We start from the raw sequence: 20,689 nt of genomic DNA, 5'->3' as shown, positions 1-20,689 counted from the left end.
CCAAAATCAGGTACAAGCAACCTGGATTAGATGAAAGAAAAGAAGTTGAATAACAAGAAGACCAAAGAATACCTAATCAAAAAATATCACGTAGAGCTGTGATGGCGAACTTATGGCATGCCAGCTGCTCTTTGGGTTTACATCCAGCTGGTCTTCTCAGGCACTGGAATGCCAGAAAATGGCCGGAAAACAGCCCTAAAAATGACCTGAAAATGGCCCAGAAAACAACCCAGAAAATGGCCAAAAAACATGCATGCATGCACACACTGGTCAGCTGGTTTTCAGGTTTCTGGTGCTGTGGTCCACGTGAAGACCAGCTGGCCGGCATGCATGCACATGTCAGAAACCCAAAGACCAGCTGGCTGGTGGGCGCATGTGCACTGGAAAGCTGGTCTGCACATGTACGTTCGTTTTGGTTTGGGCACTCTGTGCTGAAAAAGTTTGCCATCACTGACCTAGAGACAAGGAAGATCGAGGAAGCATTGGAAATTTGTGTTTCACTTCAATATTAGCTATAAGAGGAGTTGCAGGCTAACTTTTAATTAGATTTAATTATATTTTAAATGATATTTCAGCATTAACTACAAGAAGTTAAAATCCTGTGTAAATCCATATATTGTTTAAAAGAAAGGCAAATTATTTTAAGATTTTTAATTACAATTTTAAAATAAACATTTTTAAAGTTTGAAGATGCTTTGAATTTTAAACAAAAAAGGAACCCAAAGGCTAATAAATTACACAAAATTACACAATGTTAGAAATATTTCTAAAAATGGCTTTAAAAACTCTCAAGACTCTACTACTGGGGGCAATCAATATTTTACAATTCTTACAATTTTTATAAATTTACATTTTTTCTATATCCTTTTAAATAACTGTAAGCTGAGAAAGACTGTCAAAAATCTAAAACCATTTTATTTTAAAATAAACCTTTTAAAAAAATTAGGCTGAAATGTAACCATGAGAGGAATCTTGGAGTCTGAGTGGACAACCAATTAAATATGAGCTAACAGTTGCGTCAACAGCAAAAAAGTCAATGCAATCCTAAATTGCATTAACAGAGGAATATAAGCAAGATCAAATGAGGTACCACCCTATAAAGCCTTAAGACCACACCTAGAATATTGCATCCAGTTTTGGTCACCACACTATAAAAAAAGATGTTGAGACTCTAGAAAAAGTGCAGACAAGAGCAACCAGGATGATTAGGGGACATATAAAGAATCGTTACAGGAATTGGGCATGGCTAGTCTAATGAAGAGAAGGACCAAGGGAGACATGATAGCAGTATTCCAATATTTGAGGGGCTGACACAGAGAGGAGGGGTCAAGCTATTTTCTAAAGCACCTGAAGGCCAGACAACTGAAACTGAACAAGGAGAGATTCAACCTGGAAATAAGGAGAAATTTTCTGACAGAACAATCAACCAATGAAACAGCTTGCCTTCAGAAATTGTGGGAGCTTCATCACTGGAAGTTTTCAAGAAGATATTGGACTGCCATTTGTCAGAAATGGTATAGGGTCTCCTGCTTGGGCGGGGTTTGGACTAGAACACCTACAAGGTCCCTTACAACTCTGTTAATCTGTGTCTGTGTCTATTACTGCACTGGTAAAACCACACTTTGAATACTGTATCTGGTTCTAGTCACCATCATTTCCCCCCCACCCCCAAAGGTGAGACTCTAGAAAGAGTGCACAGAAGAACAACAAAGATGAAAAGGAGGCTAAAGTATATGATAAACAGTTGTGGGAATTGGGTATGTCTAGCCTAACAAAGAGAAGGATCAGGCTGACATGATAGCTCTCTGCCAATATTTGAGGGATTGTCACAGAGAAGAGGGGGGTTGAGGGCAAGACAAGCAGTAACAGGTGGGAGCTTATCAAAGAGAAATTCAATCAAAAATTAAGGAGAAGTTTCCTATAAGTGAGTACAATTAATTAGTGGAATGGCTTGCCTCCAGAAGTCGTTAGTGTTCTATTACTGGAGGTTTTTAAGAAGAGATTGATCAGCCATTTGTCTGGAACAATATACAATCTCAAGCAGAAGTTTGGACCAGAAGACCTTCAGGGTCCCTTCCAACTCTGTTATTTTGTATTCTATTCTGTATTCCAGGGTCAAACTGGCATTTTGCCTTTTGGGCCATAGTGGTAATAATGAAAAAAAGGTATTTTATTATCTAGCCATCTCCATATTTAATATTCTACAAGATTGTCTCTACTTTTTGATTTTCTCCTACTTTTCTCTTTTTGTTGAAATTTTGGCTTCTGATTTAAAAATCAGAATATTCAAGCCACCTGCTTTTTTCAGTCTAGTTCCAGTCTAGCTCGGTCTTAGAATACAATTGGATTATTTATAATCTTTGTGGCAGAATTTGATGACAGAAGAATGCATGCTCTCCATGTGGAAAATGTGGCATTTATGCCCCTCAAGTTCCCAGCCTGAATCTTGGAAAGCAGTGAGGAATATACTAACAGATTAGTAAAGTCATCCAATAGGAGGAAACTCCTTATTTTTATAATGAATTACACTATCCTCCTAACTGGCTAACAAATTTATGTAATTTATTGTTTCTTCTCAAAATATATGATTTGCTTTCTATTTATTTATTTATTTTATTTGTTACAACAGTATATATAATCATAAGCATGAAAAAACTATACGATATGTAAGCGTAAATATAATCATAAGTTTGTAATAAGTATACGAAATTGGATACAATCAAAGGGAACATTAGGACAGAATGGTAGGCATGTTGGTGCTCTTATGCAACGCCCCTTACAGACCTCTTAGGAATGCGGTTAGGTCAATAGTAGATAGTCTTTGGTTAAAGCTTTGGGGATTTTGGGAACAGACCACAGAGTCTGGTAGTGCATTCCAGGCATTAGCAACTCTGTTTCTGAAGTCATATTTTCTGCAATCAAGATTGGAGCGGTTCAGGAGACGACTTCCGGTATCCAGCGGCAACGGACGTCTGGAAGGCTTCTCCTGCCTCCAGCGCCCGAATCCGGCCGCCGCCGAGGCCCCCAGGGGCCAGGTGTTCCGAAAAGGACACCTGCCGCACGGACGGCTCGCCAGGGGCCTCCCAGCCGACATACAGGACTGTGGGGACCGATGCTGGCGCGTCCTAGGCTCGGCGGGGTTCGGAGGCCACAGGCCGCGGCCATTATTTTGGTCGTCGCCTGGGCCGCTGTGCCCGGTGACACCGGGGCATTGGATTTATAACTGCAGCAGCCTGGTGGTGAACAGGAGCGGAGAAGAATTGAGGAGGAGAAGGAAGGAATATCGGTGGCGTGGTGGACTGCTCCGGAGTGCGGGGGTTTTTTCTCCCCTGCGGTCGGAAGGAGCACGAGTTATTCTGGAGAGAGGAGAACTTAAAATAAGAAGATTACCGGTTTTGTGGAGCTCTGGAGAAGAGGTGATGGAGAAATTTAGGAGGGAAGGTTTGAGGCCCCCTCCTTCTGGGGAACAGTGGTGGCGTCCAGCTTCCGCCTTCACTATGAGAATTTTGATGACATCACTTCCCTTGACTTCCTGGTTGACTAACTGTACTCTGGACTCGTTGCTCCTGTGAGTGCCCCTGGTGGATCCGGAGGAAATTACAAGGATACTGTGCTTGCCTGAGGATTTTGATTCTTTTTTTCAAATGGCAAAGGTCAGAGACCAACTGCTGGAGAGATGGAAGAATTCTGGAAAAGTTATCCAACATGGACAAGAAACTGGATGATTTGCAAAGAGGCCAAACGGAAATAAGAGCAGAAATTGTGACTATCCAAAAGGATTTAAAGGATATTCAACAAGTCTCAGCAGAAAACAAGCAGAAAGTGGAAGGTCTGGAGGGTGAGATGCGGGCAGTGCAGAAAAGAGAGGAGACGACAGGCAATGCTGTGCTTGGACTACAGATGGATAAAATGTCTTATTTCCTTAGGTTTCATAATTTGGAAGAAGTGGACCAAGAAGACTTGAGAGATGTTGTGACTAAATTGGTGGGAGAATTTCTTGGGAGGTGTTGATTTCATGAATTGGGATGTGGATCGAGTTTATAGAGTTAATTACAATATGCACGCACGCATGCAGTTCCCAGAGAGGTTCATGTCAAATTTGTGAGAAGAGGCGAGAGATGAAATTCTTAGAAAACATAGGAGTGGGGCACTGATTTACAGGGGCAGGAGATAGCCATTCTGAGGCAGATTCCCAGACAGGTGCGTGAAAAAGAAAGAAATATTATTTTTGTCAAGCAAATTGTACCAGAAGGAGTGGGCTTCAGATGGCTGATGCCAGAGGATTGATGATTTTCCGGGAGGGCATTACGAAAAAATCAGTACAATTGCGGAGGCTACGGCCTATGTGAAGGAACGCATAGCCTTCCTGGAATCAGATGACCCAGAAATTGAAGAAGGAGGTTATAGATCATGGGGCTGAGCGGCTGCCGCTGTTGCGCCCTGGAGTTAGGTCAGGCTGAACCCAGAGTTCTGAGATCCAAAACTAGGAAGTGATAAAGATATTTGGGATTGTGTTGGTTTTCCTTATTCTCTTTTGTACGATATTCTGTTTATTCTTGACTCTTCTTTATTACGTATTTAAAATTTGCAAACTTTGCTACTTCGTGTCACCTGCTTGCCTTATGGCTGTTGTATGTGTTAAAAAATTTGAGTAAAATTCTTATTTTAGATAAGAAAAATGAAAATTTACCATACCTGATATGTATTTGTATAAACCTTTTTTGACTAATAAAAACTTTTTGAACAGAAAAAAAAGATTGGAGCGGTTCACATTAAGCTTAAATCTACTGTGTGCTCGTGTATTGTTGCAACTGAAGCTGAAGTAGTCTTCAACAGGAAGGACGTTGTAACAGATGATTCTATGAGTTAGACTCAGGTCATGTCGAAGGCGGCGGAGTTCTAAATTTTCTAAACCCAATGTAGGTCTTTTAAGGGTTTTACTATGCACATTATATTCAGTACTGCAATGGTTAGCGTGAAGTTAAATGAGCAAATACAGTGGAAACTTATCAATATCATATTTATTTAGGTATAAGGTTTTTTTGTCAAGATTTCAGAAGTATTTTGTCATTGCATGTTTCCTACAGCTGAGAGAGTCACCCAGCTAGCTTCATGCCTAAAACTCAGAGTCTCCTAGTTTCAAGACTGCTCCCTTCTCTCCTAAACCAAATGGGCTCTCTAAGCAATCATATGAACAGGCACCAAAGGAAGCTAAATTAAGTATTACTATTGGCACACAGAGTTAAGGGCAGATTTCAGAAATCAGCTTGCCCAATGCATGATTTTACCATCTGAACATCTAGAATCATTCTTTTGAGAGTCACACACCTGCTCAAAGGTTATGAGGAAAGCGCCAGGCTTTCTCAGCAGTGGTGGGATTCAAATTTTTTAATTACTGGTTCTGTGGGTGTGGCTTGTTGGCCATGTGTAGGTGGTCATGGCTTGATGGATATGTGACTCGGTAGGCATGGCTGGTGGTCATGTGACTAGGTGGTCATGGCCAGTTTGACATCACTTACGTCAAGGGGTACCTTGCCTAGCCTTTCCTTGCCTCAAAGGTCTCAATGAGATACAATTTCCCTTTCTATTTATTTATTACTACTGAACATCCAAAATACACTATTTAATCCTACGTATATATGCCATATGTGTACATACATAATACATATTACATAGTATAGAGTGTGTATAGGCACACAAAAAGATACTTTATCTACTCTATATACTTTATGTGTATACACACATACACACACACACACACACACACACACACACACACACACACATTCAACCTCACTTACTGCATTTGGAAAAAGACACCCAGAGTCCACTTTCTGCCACACATTTAACTATAACATCTGTACATTAGAACATTACACACACCTTCAGATGTTCTTCCCTAGCCTGTACATGACTGTTAGACCCAGGAGTTCTCCACTCCTCTGAATACAACAAAATACCTTATGCCACCAGACTTGAAATCCTGGGTTAGAAAACTTAGAACTCTGCTGCCTTCGACATGACCTAATGATCGCGTGGCTAAGCAGGGATCCTCAGAGGAGCCTTTTAAAATCTTTTTTTTATCTGGCCCACCCAATCCCCCCTCCTCACTTACTTAATTAAGTAAGCTCCTTTCGGGCTCGCTTTCCTTTGGCTTCTCCAATCAGTTACATTAGCTGCAACTGATTCAGCCTTCCTGCAATCCATGTCCTCAGAGCCTTTGCTGGCTGAGGAACTCTGGGAGTTGAAGTCCACAAACTTGCCTGGAATCCATCTGCTCAGTCAGCAACTGCTTTGCTGGCTGAGGAACTCTGGAAGTTGAAGTCTGCAAACCTTAAAGTTACTAAGGTTGGAGACCCCTGATCTAAAAAATGTAAATAAAATAATAAAATATTTGTGCAGCTTTCTGAGATTTGGTGTGTTTCTGTAGTGTTTCACTCTAACTATACAAACACACAAAATCTCACAAAGCTGTATGTGGCATTGTGTGTGTGTGTGTGTGTGTGTGTGTGTAAAGTATGGCTTTGTGAGGTTCCTGCTTATTGCAGGGGTCCTTTTGGGTGAAGTGCATCTGCTTTTACATTGTGTGTGAGTCAGTTGTGTTGTGTTGTGTGTGTGTAAAGTGTGAAAGTTGGTTTTTGGTACCTCTTATTGTTTTGTATACTTCGTTTATTATTTTTATTATTTATTGTTATTGGCCACACCCACCCAGTCACATGATGGCCAAGTCATGCCCAGTGTCACGTGACCATCAAGCCATGCCCACAAAATAAGCCACGCCCACAGAACCGGTAGTAAAAAAATTTAGAACCCACCCCTGGCTGATTCCCTATTCAACTTCATTGGCCACTATTTTTAGAACTTGAACTAAAAGTATATCTGAAGTATGTACCTTATTATAGCAATGGATTTATTAGGTAGGCTTCAACACCCAGCATCTTTCCACTTCATCTTTTCAACAGGAATACAGAAACAATATTCACATAAAGTTGTTGTGAGATTTATAAGAAGTGAAATACTTTGGATACTACTTAGTAGCATTTAAATGCAACAGCATTTTCAGTTAGTGTTCCCTAACATAAAATCTTGTACATCTATTATGAGTTTAAGTGCAATTTCATCTGATGGTACTTTCAAATATATATCACAACTTCATGCTCCAAACTACAATTCAAAAGAATGTGAATAAAACTGCTTTTGATTTATACATTTCAAGCTCCATAACAATTGCAACAATATATAGTTTACGATCAGTGAGCTGCTCATGCTGAAGTTAAACAAACTCTTGCATAAACACAGCAGATAATGGCTTTGAAATTATTGGCATAAAATCAGGCACAGCTTGATTGGAACAGCTTTATATATAATTATCCAATACAACAGTTTACATTCAGTTTTGGAGGCCAAATCACAGTTTTAGAGATACTATATCTAACGGTTTTCTGAGAAAGAAAAAGATCCAATTTGCAAATGGTGGATAAAAGGACAACTGATATGTCTATCAGCTGTTGGATGCCTGTACTGTCATTTTCCTGGACCCATTTCTAAATCATTTGTTTGCTAAAACCCCGAAACTATGATGATTTTCTATGCAATATAAATGTGTTACTTATTTACATTTGATCTCCAGGTCAGCTGGCAAAAACCAGGTCTTCAGGTTCTTGTAGGATAGAAGAGTGGAAACAGATTTTACTTTAAGGTGTTCCAACAACTGGCATTGCAGCAGAGAAGTGTCTTATTCTAGATTCCAATAGTTGGAGTTCTTTGACCAATGGGATCTGTCCTCCGTGGGCAGGATAGGCTGTTCTAGAGGAATAGGGCAGTTCATCAGGTAATCTGGACCTATGCAATTAAAACTTTAAAGGTCAAAGACCACCTTGAATTGTGTTTGGAAGCAAATTGGTAGCCAGTGAAGTTTGTGAAACAAAAGTGTAATATAGGTCACCTAAGAGCCAAAGGCTGCTCTCGTTGCCGCACTTTGTACCAGCTGAAACTTATGAATGAATTTCAAGGGTTGCCCCATGTATACCACATTTCAGTAGTCCAGAAAAGTGATGAGCAGTGTTTGAGTAATTGAGCAGAGGGACTCATGATCTCAGAAAGGTTGCAAAATGCACAAACCAAAGCTATGCAAAAGCTTTCTTAGTCACACCCATCACCTGCTTTGCAGCAGTTATGGCTCCTGAGTGGGGCCAAGGCATGGTTTCTCAGATAGGCCTGCCAAAGCTCAACCTGGTACTGTTATTCAATCCATTGCCCCTGTTTCTGTTGCTGCCACTGCTGGCCTGTTATTGCCACCTCAGGCATCACTGCCACCTGATTTGTCACCACATCTGGTCTGGCACAACCCATTTGCTGCCACTGCATGCCCCACTGTTGATGTTTGTTCACTGCTGCATAGTTCGTCACCACTTGGCCAGCCACCACTGCTTATTCCATTGCCACTTGGCCCGTTGCTGTCCTACCGCCACTCCTATTTGGCCCAAATGGACTGTCTGGCCCATTGCTATTTAGTCACCTGCCACTATCTGGGATATCACCATGGTCACCTGGCCTTCTGCTGCTGCCTAGCCTACTGATGTGATTGCTTGGTCTGCTGCTGATAACCACTTACCCACTGATACTTGGTCTGCCGCCACTGCTCCACGGTCTGTTACTGCTTGGCCCATTGCTACTTGGCTTACTACCAATCAGCCTACTGCTGTTGCTTGGCCTACCACCACTTGGCCTACAGCTGATGTCATTCAGCCCACTGCCACTGCCTAGCCTGTCACTGTAGCACATAAACCAACCAAAGTCCTCCAAAATATTCTAAGTAAACAAAAACAAAACAAAAACAAAAAAAACCCCAGCAGCCTCTGAAGAAAAAACAAGGGTCATCTACAACATACAGTGTAAAGACTACAACAGCCACTATGTAGGACAAACAGGCAGAACACATCCATGAACACCAACTAGCAGACAGAATACATGACAAAAACTCTTCAATTTCACAAAATATGGACAGACTTAATTACAATTTCAACTGGAAACCATGACTATCCTTGACCAAGCCAAGTTGAAAAACATTAGAGAATTTTTGAAAGCTGGGCACTCTCATAAATGGGCTATTAATATGTACATAGACATAACTAACATCTATATACCATTCAAAAGAGAATTAACAAGCCAAAAAAGGAACAAAATAGCCAAAACACCTCTCCACCAGCAAACACTATCCAGTTGAGCATAGATTAATACTAAGATTAACAGTAGACCAATAATCAAGAAATAAATAATACCCCAATCATGGAACTGTCAAAGAAGCTAACAGTAAACAGCCCAACCCAAAAACCATCAAGATCACTCCCACCAACACTGAAGGGCAAGTCACTAGAATATAAACTGAGAACAAGCCTACTTCCTTACTAGTTCCAATGATGTTATCTAGCTTGGGTAATGAAATGTCTGCAAGAAAATAACCAAGTTCAGAGACCATAAAGAACCCCTAAAGTAGAAATATAGATCCCAAGATAATAGGGCATCTTCCTATTTTTGATTCAAAACAGATAAATATAAAATATAATTTAGCCTCTGTATAAAAAACCTAAGATCAACAATAATAGAAAATAAAGCATGTGTATGTTTATATTTAAAAAGCTCATAGTCTGAATGACTGAGCATATTAGCACATTAGCAGTTATATCTTCCTTCAAAGTTATAACTGCTCTTTTAAAATAGAGAAATAAATAGCTTTGATTTGCACATAAAGTATTTTTCTATTTCCCTTCTCATAAAGTAGAATATAGAAATTACTGTTTTCCACTGAGTAGTCTTTCAACTGCACAATTTAAAGTGATTTCTGAGGGGAAATTCAAGCAGGTTTTCTGTACAAACAGCTCATCAGACTATAACAATCTTAATAAATAGCTTGACTTTAGTGTACATTATATACTTAAATGGTTGCATCTTCATCATATTCCATGACTGCTCACCTTGCAACCATTTTGAAATCTATGTATGATAGAAGTTTTTACCTGTGGCCTGAAATATAGCAAAGAATATACTATGTGGTAAGTGCCCTGCGTGTCTCAAAATATCACATGTCTGAATGAATTAATATCTCAAAATGTGTCCCAAAAGAGGAGGAAAATAGCTCAAATTTAGAAATTACTCTCTTAGTCTAAAACAAATTTAAGGATTTTATTTTCCCCTATTGCATGTGCTTGGAGCCCACTATAAGCTAATAAAACATCTAGGCCAACTTTTTGATTCAGGAAACAAGCAAAAAACAAAAATAAAACTATCTTGAATTTTTCACATCACAAAGAATAGGTGGAAAACAAGCCATAGCTTATATTATCTGTAAACTATGGAATTAAATATAACTGAAAAGTCAGGTAAGGCATCCTATCCCTGGTTTAGAGGCCTACTTATGATATGAAAGTAGGTGGAACATAAATATTTACTGTAATAGAACTATTCTAATATACATGGCAACAATTCATGCCATGTTTACATTACAGGGAAAGATAAATACATTAATAATGGCTTAGGACCGGGCTATTTACGAGACCGCCTTCTGCCACCGATAGCCTCCCAACGACCTGTGCGCTCCCACACAGCGGGCCTGCTCTGGGTGCCATCAGCCAAACAATGCCGGCTGGTGACCCCCAGGGGGAGAGCCTTCTCTGTGGCAGCACCGACCCTATGGAATGAGTTACCTCCAGGGTTACGCCAACTTCCCAAACTCTGTACCTTCAAGCAGGAACTGAAGACTCTGCTATTCAATCGGGCGGGACTAGCCTAAATATTATTTTAATTTAATATTTTAGTCTAACTTAATTTTAATTGAATTTTAATTGTATTAATCTATTTATAATTTTATATTCTAGGGTTTTATATTGGTCTTTGACCGTTTTAGTTTTAAATTGGTTGGTTAAATATTTCATTTTAAATGTATTTTAAATTTGGGATTTGTATTGTGTATCTATGTGTTTTAATTAAGGCTGTACACCGCCCTGAGTCCTTTGGGAGAAGGGCGGTCTAGAAATCTTAATAATAATAATAATAATAATAATAATAATAATAATAATAATAATAATAATAATAATAATAACAATAATAATAAACAACATGCCTCCTACTTGGCTCTTTTCATAATTCTTTCTCTGATGCAACTATTCGGGTCATAGTCTACTTTCACTACCTGAGTTGCTTAGTTCCATGTTGTATTATGTCTGTTAACGATGATTTGTATTTGTCTTACTAGATCTCAAATGTTGTCAATCTTATCATATTGCATATATTATCTATCCTATGACTGGATTTGAAATATTTAGGTATTTTAGCATAACTCTTCATTTTCCCTTTGACAGAACATGTGACTCTATTAATAAGACTCTAGCCTCACAGTAAACAACAGCACAGGATATTTACTTAGTTTTTTGAACATAGTGGCCAAGATGTAACAGTTTGGTAAGGTCCCAGTCATAATGATTTATTCATCAGCACTCAAGTTAGTTTAAGATTAATTGATCTCAATTAATGGATTAAGGCACTGGACTAACAGGAGGAAGACTTGATTCTAATCCTGCACAGAAATCAAATGAGTAACTTTGAGCCAGTCACTCTTTCTTACTTTAGGAGATTACATGGATTTGCCTGTATATTACCATAAATCATATCCAATGCTGCATTTAAAAAACAGTTCGTAAATATAGTATTTATTCTGTCTCATTTGCAAAATTATTTACATGTTCACAATAACTTGCAGCAAACGATTATTTAACCTCCTTTGTGAATATAGTCTAGTTTTTTGGCTCTAAAAGTCTTATAATTTCTTATTGCAATATCAAATGAACTTTGCATGCAGTACTCTTTTTAAATCTTGAGAATCTTATAAGTTTAGAAAACAGTGTTTACTTCTATATTTCAATTCATTATCCTGAAAAGTATTCTGTTTCAGATTAAATTTAGGAGATGTGGGGTGTGTGCGTGTGTGTGTGTGTGTGTGTGTGTGTGTGTGTGTGTGTGTGTGTATGAATGGATGGATTGCTGAAATTAGATACTCCTGAGGAATTTCCCATGGCAGAAAATTATTTGGCTAGAAACAACTAATATATTTTCTGTGCTTTTCATATGGACTGCAGATCTTTTTGATAATCTAAAAAAGACCCAATGTCACTCAAATCTGAATTGGCATAAATATACAATAAAAGAATCCCCTTTAAGGTACTTTTAACTCTATCAAATTACGAATCAACCATCTGCATAAAAACAAAGTAAAACTACATTGTGGCTATGATAACAACTTAATGTCAGTTAAACAGAGTTAGTTAATTATATAATTATTACCCTGAAACAAATGCAATTTAAAATACGCTTAGCCAGATGATGCCATTTATATTTTATTTCAGAACATGTTTTCTGTATTTGATTACATATATTGATTTCATAGTTTTAAGTGTAATAATTTCTATCGAAGGTATAAGATGCATTGATTAAAAAAACAAGTTTCATTTAACTTACAGGTTGAAGTAGATATATTAAGGAATACTCTTGAATAACTATGATGGGAAAAGAGGTTATCTTAACTGCATGGAAGAGAGTTTCCACAGATGCCATGATTTGGTCAAAGCGACCTCCAAGTCCACCCAAAGTTATAATCATGTCCATCTAACAGAAATACAAAACACACACAGAGAAAAAAATAAATAGAATGTTGAAGAAAGATCCAAAAATACATTTTGCACCTTTCCTATGAAATATAAATGCACATACTTAAAAAGCATAAATATAATTTGAGATGTTGAACAGATTTTAGAAATATCAACAATACATTTACAATGGTGAGAGAATTTATAAAATAAGCATATTTGAATATATTAGCCTCATTCAGTTTGATCCTCTTTTTTAAATGATGATGATAATGATACAAATATCTTGCTCTTGATTTTCTAGGTTGTAATAACAATAGGAATGAACAGAAATAGGGACATTTCATTGGTTTTCTAAATGCATCCTAATGACAAATCTATGGAAGACAAAGTAAATAGTAGCACAGAGTTGTGGTGGCCATGTATTATCTCTAATAATAGAGGCAGTAGATTTTGAAAACCAGTTGCTAAGTAATATGAGTAGAAGGAATGAAATGGTTAGATAAGCTCTTTATCCTGGAACTAATAGAACTTTTCAAAGGAGGGGATGGGATGGGTTGGGATGGGATGGCATAGAACAGAACAGAACAGAACAATTTGGCCCAGTGTGATTAAACGCACAAGGAATTTGTCTCCGGTGCAGAAGCTTTAAGTGTACATGTAAAAGAATAGTAATCATCACTATAATACCAAAAGAGGGGATAATACAAAAAAATAAGAAGGCTAATACTAATATTATGGCCATACAACATGGGTAAATATACATAGATAGTAATATGAGAGTTAGGTGTTCAGCAGAGTTATGGCACGAAGAAAAAACTTGACCCTACGCCTAGTTGTTTTAATATGCAACACCTTATAATGGCATCCTGAGAGTAAGAGTTGAAACCATTTTTGTCCAGGATGGAGGGGTCTGTAGATGTTTTCTCAGCCCTTCTTCTAACCAGTGCAATATACAGATCTTCTATGGGTTAGGGTTAGGGTTCAGACTGGTTACAGTTGCTCTTTCTACTGTCCTAACTATGTGCTGGAGTCTGTATATGTTTATTTGGTTGTTGTACCAAACCAGACAGTTATTTATTTATTTATTTGTCAATATAATATTATATATACTTATAATATATATATAAGTATAAGCATGAATTGAATACATAAAATGAATACAAATAAAGGGAACATTAGGACAGGGACCATAGGCACACTGGTGCTCTTATGTACACCCCTTACAGACCTCTTAGGAATGGGGTGAGATCAACAGTAGACAGTCTTAGGTTAAAATTTTGGGGGTTTTGGGATGAAACCACAGAGTCAAGTAGTGCATTCCAGGCATTGACCACCCTGTTGCTGAAGTCATATTTTCTGCAATCGAGTTTGGAGTGGTTCACTTTAAGTTTGCATCTATTGTGTGCTTGTGTATTGTTTTGGTTGAAGCTGAAGTAGTCATTGACAGGTAGGACATTGAATCAGATAATTTTATGAACCATGCTTTGGTCATACCGAAGACGGTGTAGTTCTAACTTTTCTAAGACTAGAATTTCAAATCTGGTGGCATAAGGTATTTTGTTGCGAGCACAGGAGTGGAGGACTCTTTTTGTGAAATATTTCTGGACATGCTCAATTGTATTAATGTCCAATATGCAATGCGGGTTCCAGACAGATCAGTTGTATTCGAGAATTAGTCTAGCAAATGTTTTGTATGCTCTGGTTAGTAGTGTAATATTACCGGAGAAGAAGCTATGCAAAATTAGGTTTACAACTCTTAATACCTTTTTGGCAATGTTGTTACAGTGGGCTTTGGCACTTAGATCATTAGATATGAGTACTCCAAGGTCCTTGACAGAGTGAGGGTCATCTACAAGTGTCCACTCAGCTTGTATTTTGTGTTCTGCTTCATTTTGCCAATATGCAAGACAGAGCATTTGTTCGTTGAGATTTGGAGTTGCCAATTGTTTGACCATTCCAACACAAAGTCAAGGTCTTTTTGAAGGGTAGCAGCATTGACGGTGGTGTTAAATAGTATTACATCATTGGCGAAGAAAACACAGTTGCTTATAATATGATCACAAAGGTCATTTATGTATAATGTGAAGAGTATTGGTCCTAGAATGCTGCCTTAGGGGACACCGCTATTAACAGGTGCAGAATTTGATAGGGCACTCCCTATTTTGACCACTTGTTGTCTGTTTGAAAGGAACATGGCTAACCAATTAAGTAGGTGTCTGGAGATGCCATAGGATTTTAGTTTTAGAAGTAGTTTGTCATGTATCACTGAATCAAAGGCTTTACAGAAGTCTATGTAAATTGTGTCTATTGCTTTGCCCTGATCGAGATTTGTAGTCCATATGTTTTTGCAGGGTAGAAGCTGTAGATTACAGGATAATTTTTTTCTGAAACCAAATTGTTTAATAGAGAGGAAGTTGTTTGTTTCTAGGTGAAGGGTAATGGATAGGTTAATGATTGATTCCATGACTTTGCAGATGACACAGCATAAAGAGATTGGTCTGTAATTTTCAACAAGGCTGGAGTCTCCCTTTATGAAGATAGGGATGACCATAGGTTGGGTAAGGAGCTGGTCCAGAAAGATTTTTCAAAGATTTTGCTTAGGGGTTCTGATATAGCAGTGGAAAGCTTTTTTAAGAAGTATGCACATAGTCTATCAGGTCCAAAAGATAGAGATGGTTTTAGTCTGCATAGTGCCTTTTCAATGTTATCTTCTGTGAAATCTATTTGTGTTAGATTGTTGTAGTTATTAGTGGTACAGCTAGGGAATGTTGGGCATGAGCCATTGCTGTTTACAACTGAGCCGAAGAACGTGTTAAAGAGGTTTGCTTTAACTGCTTCCTCATTGCATTCTTTACCATTAGGTCCTTTTAGGGATGAGATGGATCTTGAGTCTTTAAATTTGTTGCTTACAAAATTATAGAAGGCACAGTCGGATTTTGTGTGCAGGAGGTTTTCTTCTTGTTTGATTCAGTCTTTATTTGGAGGCATATATTTTTGTAGTGGCTTTTAAAGTTAGCTACATAGCCAGTTTTGTTTTTTTGCCAGATATATATATATATTTGCATTGGAGTTTTCTTATTGATATAGCTAATTTGTTTTTTGTAGTTTTGGTGGTAAGTAGTGGTATATGTAATTTAATAACTCTGTTAACCTCAAGCAAGAAAATATTATAATGGTCTTCAACAGTGTTGCAGTTATAGAATAGAATTTGCCAATCAAGAGGTCAGTGCCTATAAGATCATAGCTAGCTTTTTTGAAGTTGTAGTTGGGTATCACATTATTATGGAGATTTTTGTAAGGGCGTATATTGAGACAAAAGTCAATCATGCTATGGTCATTGTTGGAAAAGGGTTCTTTTATTTGTAGTCCATAAATTGAGTTTAAGCTGTTGCAGAAGATGAAGTCGAGGCAGTTGTTGAGTCTAGTGTTGTTAGTTACTAATTGATTTAGACCTAGCTTAGTAACAGCATTGTATAGAATTGTATGGATGGGTTCAGTAGTACATTCGTTTATTGTCCAATTAATAAGAACTAGGTTGAGGTCTCCAAGAAAGATGAAAGGGTATGGGCAGGAGGCTGCTCATGTTAGCAGTGAAGTTAACTTGTTCGCATCTGCGATGTTGTAGTCAAGGACTCTGTAACATAGTATGAAATGAAATGTGGTATTTAAGGACAGTTTGCAGACGATAGTTTCTGGAAAAGCGAATTCATGTGCAACTTGAATATTTTTTGGGTTCAGTATGTACGTCTCTTACTTCCTCAATACCAACCACTACTGAACTTAAATGCAAACTAATAAACGCAAGAAGCATCATAAACTAAATGCCCGAACTCCTCCTCTTATTAAATACTGCTACATTTGACATTATAGTTGTCTGAACTATAATGTCTGAACTATAATGTCTGAAACATGGCTAAACACATCCCTCCCTGACTCCATTATCACAGTAAGAGACTATCACCCACAGAGGGGGTGTAATTTCCCCAAAAAGCTGTATATGGGGGAGTCTGAACCTCTGGAGTTGATATAGGAAGAACATTCTCTGTTATGACTTTTTAATGATGGCTCCAATGTTGGGGGTCCATTCCAAATCCTGGGAGATTTGCAAATTGCTTCAGAGAATTGAGGAAAAAAAACGACGGAAAATGCCATGCAGGGAGGCAATTCTGTTTTTCCTTCCCCATTGCCCGAAGCAATTCCTGCAGTAACGCGACAGCCAAGCCAGTTCCTGAAGTCTGCCACCCCTTCGCGCCCTCGATTCCTGACCCATGGCAGCGACTCCACAAGCAGCGAAGAAGGACGGCTTTCTCTTCCGCCTTGGCTCCTCAAAGCCAAGTGGCACCTGCAAACATCTTCCGAGAAGCAAGCAAAGTGGAAATGCATCAACAATGCCAAAAGGGGAAGAAGAAGAAGAAGAAGAAGAAGAAGAAGAAGAAGAAGAAGAAGAAGAAGAAGAAGAAGAAGAAGAAGAAGAAGAAGAAGAAGAAGAAGAAGAAGAAGAAGAAGAAGAAGAAGAAGAAGAAGAAGAAGAAGAAGAAGAAGGTCCAGATCATGTCCTACATCTGACCCGCTTTCCACAGAGAGGATTTTCGGCCGAAGGGTGGGGGACGGCGGGTGGGTGGGGCTACATTCAGCATATAAGACACACCCAGATTTCCACCCTCTTTTTGGAGGTAAAAAGGTGCGTCTTATATGCTGAAAAATACTGTAATCTTCTTATCATTCCCATCACCCATCTCCTTCCACTTATGACTGTAACTTTGTTGCTTGTATCCTTACGATTTATACTGTAATTGATTGTTTCCTGATTGCTTAATTGTAGCCTATAACTATCATTAAGTGTTGTATCATTAAGTGTTAAATTTGTACCTTATGACTATCATTAAGTGTTATAAGTGTTGTACCTTGATGAAGGTATCTTTTCTTTTATGTACATTGAGAGCATATGCACCGACAAATTCCTTGTGTGTCCAATCACACTTGGCGAATAAAAAAATCTATTATTCTATTCTATTCTATTCTATTCTATTCTATTCTATTCTATTCTATTCTATTCTATTCTATTCTAAAGTCTTATTTGAATGAATATTTTTCTTTATTGTATTATCCTGTATTGTCTGAATGCATTGGTGAGATCCAAAACACCTTTGTAGAATCTGTTACATTGCTGTTCTTGCAAAAACACTTTCTCCATATTCACAGTTATCCAAGCAGGAATGGACTATTGACTTTTCTAACTAGCTTGTGGGCCACAGGTTGTTTTCCAATGATACAGCCCCCTAGGCACGGTGGGGCTAAAGGTTCTGGTACATTTGTATGTGAATGAGAAGAGAGTGAAGAGAATTGAAGTGTGTCAATTTATAAAGCCATTGCATTCCTACTTATTTTATTGTTTTGATAAAAACTTGGTTTAGAAGTTTTTAACAATGGTAACTGCTTATCAAAAATTAGCCAAATATTGTCATGTGGGATTAAATAGCTGTTATGTTATCTTTCCTATTGGGTCTAGTGGAAGAGATAATGGAAGCTTAGTTTTAAGCTTCCTCTTAGGATGTGTATAGTATAACAAAAAATATGAAAATAGTATAAATTTAAATATGCATCAATTCAGCACATTAAAAAATTGGATATTTTTTTTAGAAAAATAATGTATATATATTTACAGAATCAATTATAATCATTACATTAAAATTGCAACCTACATGGATTGTAGGATATCCATTTTATAGACATAACAGTAGCTAGATAACCGTACATAAAGTAATGCATCACCAGTATTTATCAGAAATAATAACTGCATAACTAACAACAAAAACTAATTAACTGATGTATTTTTTTCCATGTTGGCATAACATTTTAATATAGCGTTTCCTTAAAAAAATGTAAATCTGATGGGATGTTTAAATTATAGTATTAAAAAAATCAAGAGTAGATAATTCTTAATGTCCGTTACTGCATTTACCTGGAAAATAATATTTTTTTGAATGATATGCTTTACTACTTTGATTAATTTGTCTATATTTAATTTTAAATTTAAAGATTAGCACATTCCCTATTTACCCCTATCTGGGCAATTTAAAAAGAAAATATATTTATTACAGCTGAATCCAGTATCAAAGTAGAAAAATATAATGCAATGAATATTTATTCAACTTGGCTTAAACAATCCTACCTAAATCTATGGACATTTTCTGTATTACCAGTCTTCTGGGAAAATATAATTCTGTGCTAGACAAGGTTAAGGATGGTACAGCAAGGTAACTAAGTCTTGACATACAAAATGAATTAATTAACTCTGTGAAGGATAGAATTGTAACATACATAAAGGTCTGGGGTTTTTTCCTATTAAGTATGGTTACCAGGAAAGATATTGGTATGAAATTCAGCTAGCTGAACTAAATCTCTATTAACAGCAAGAAGATAAAGATAAAAGAGGCCATTTGACCACAGAAGAACAATTAACAACTTGTTTGGCCCATAGCATTTTAAAACTCATTGATAGCAATAGCCTGTACATGTAAACAATGTAAGTCAAGTCTTTGGACTTTATTCTCCATATGAGAATAAAATAGTAGATAAATTATGGAACACTGGGGTTGTATTATAGTATTTAAAATTTATAGCACAACAAGCAGGAGTTACATATGTCGAATGTGCTGTCCATATTCTTAATTTAATCCTGAATTATGCTATGTTAAGCTTCAGAAATAACTTCAGGAACTATAAAACACCTCTATTATTACTTTATACACAGTGTTAATGATGTTTTCATTCCAAATGTGTAAGATTCCAATCCAATATTATGCAGAAAGCATTCTGTATAATTAAATGGTCAACACTCTATAAATCCCTTCAACAAGGTGTCAATGACATTATTCTCCTGGGAAAGCAGTTAGAGTTCTGTAATCTCAAATCTCAAATTGAAAAAGGTTTTTTTCCTGTATTGTTCACAAAAGTTTTAGAATCTACCAACTGCCTTTCAAAAATCTTTCAGTCAAAACAAACTGACTTAAACAAGATGTGAGATTTCTTTAGACCTGTATATAATATCATGTGCAATAGCAGATATCTGTAACTGATTTGTACCAAAAATATTTTCTTTAAGTTTGTTAATTTTAAAATTGCTGCATGTTTTAACAAGCTTACATAAACATTTAACATTCCAATACTTGGAATAATATAAACATAAACATTCCAATACTTGGGATAATATTTTTAAATTATCTCAAAGATTGAATGGTCATCAGAGATCCTTTTCACCATTCTAAACTTAGGCTAAAGCAACAACCCATAAAAGTATCATCATTCTTTAAGCCCACAGAACCTTTCTTAAGACTGAAAAGAATACTCTCAAGTTCAGCAGAATTAAGGAAGAAAAGAAAAGCTACTTAAAATTGAAGTTTCCCCTTCTATATTGCTGCACTATGACTTAAACAGAAAATAGATACAAATTAAAATACAAATAGATACAAATAGAAAATGCAAATTAGATGGACATGACCTTAGAGATGACCCTCATTATGTCAAGAACCTTGGAGTACTAATTTCTAAAGATCTAAGTGCCAGAGCCCACTGTAACAATATTGCCAAAAAGGCACTAAGAGTTGTTAACCTAATCTTGCGTAGCTTCTTCTCTGGTAATATTGTACTACTAACTAGAGCATACAAAACATTTGCTAGACCAATCCTTGAATACAGCTTATCTGTCTGGAACCCGCACTGCATATCAGACATAAATACAATCAAGAGAATCCAGAGATATTTCAAAAGAAGAGTCCTACACTCCTCTGCTCGCAATAAAATACCTTATGCCACCAGACTCCAAATTTTGGGCTTAGACAACTTAGAACTATGCAGACTTCAATCTGACCTAAGCATAGTACATAAAATTATCTACCACAATGTCCTACCTATCAATGACTACTTCAGCTTCAACCACAACAATACACGAGCAAATAATAGATACAAACTCAAGGTAAACCGCTCCAAATTTGATTGCAGAAAATATAACTTCAGTAACAGAGTGGTCAATGTCTGGAATGCACTAC

The 20,689-nt window shown here is 37.2% G+C and overlaps 1 protein-coding gene across 9 annotated transcripts in view; it reads right to left on the bottom strand.

Annotated features, from left to right (window-relative positions):
- Positions 1-20,689, bottom strand: part of TPK1 (thiamin pyrophosphokinase 1) — a 465,917-nt gene that overhangs the window by 84,783 nt on the left and 360,445 nt on the right. For all 9 annotated transcript variants that reach the window (XM_058179856.1, XM_058179862.1, XM_058179855.1 and 6 more), the window contains one exon: positions 12,511-12,657. In XM_058179856.1, coding sequence (XP_058035839.1) covers positions 12,511-12,657 — 147 coding nt within the window. The remainder of the gene's footprint in view (positions 1-12,510; positions 12,658-20,689) is intronic.

Source organism: Ahaetulla prasina, chromosome 4 (genome assembly GCF_028640845.1).
Source record: "Ahaetulla prasina isolate Xishuangbanna chromosome 4, ASM2864084v1, whole genome shotgun sequence".
Lineage (NCBI taxonomy): Eukaryota > Metazoa > Chordata > Lepidosauria > Squamata > Colubridae > Ahaetulla > Ahaetulla prasina.
Note: the sequence above shows the minus strand (reverse complement) of the source record. Positions and strands in the feature narration are given on the sequence as shown.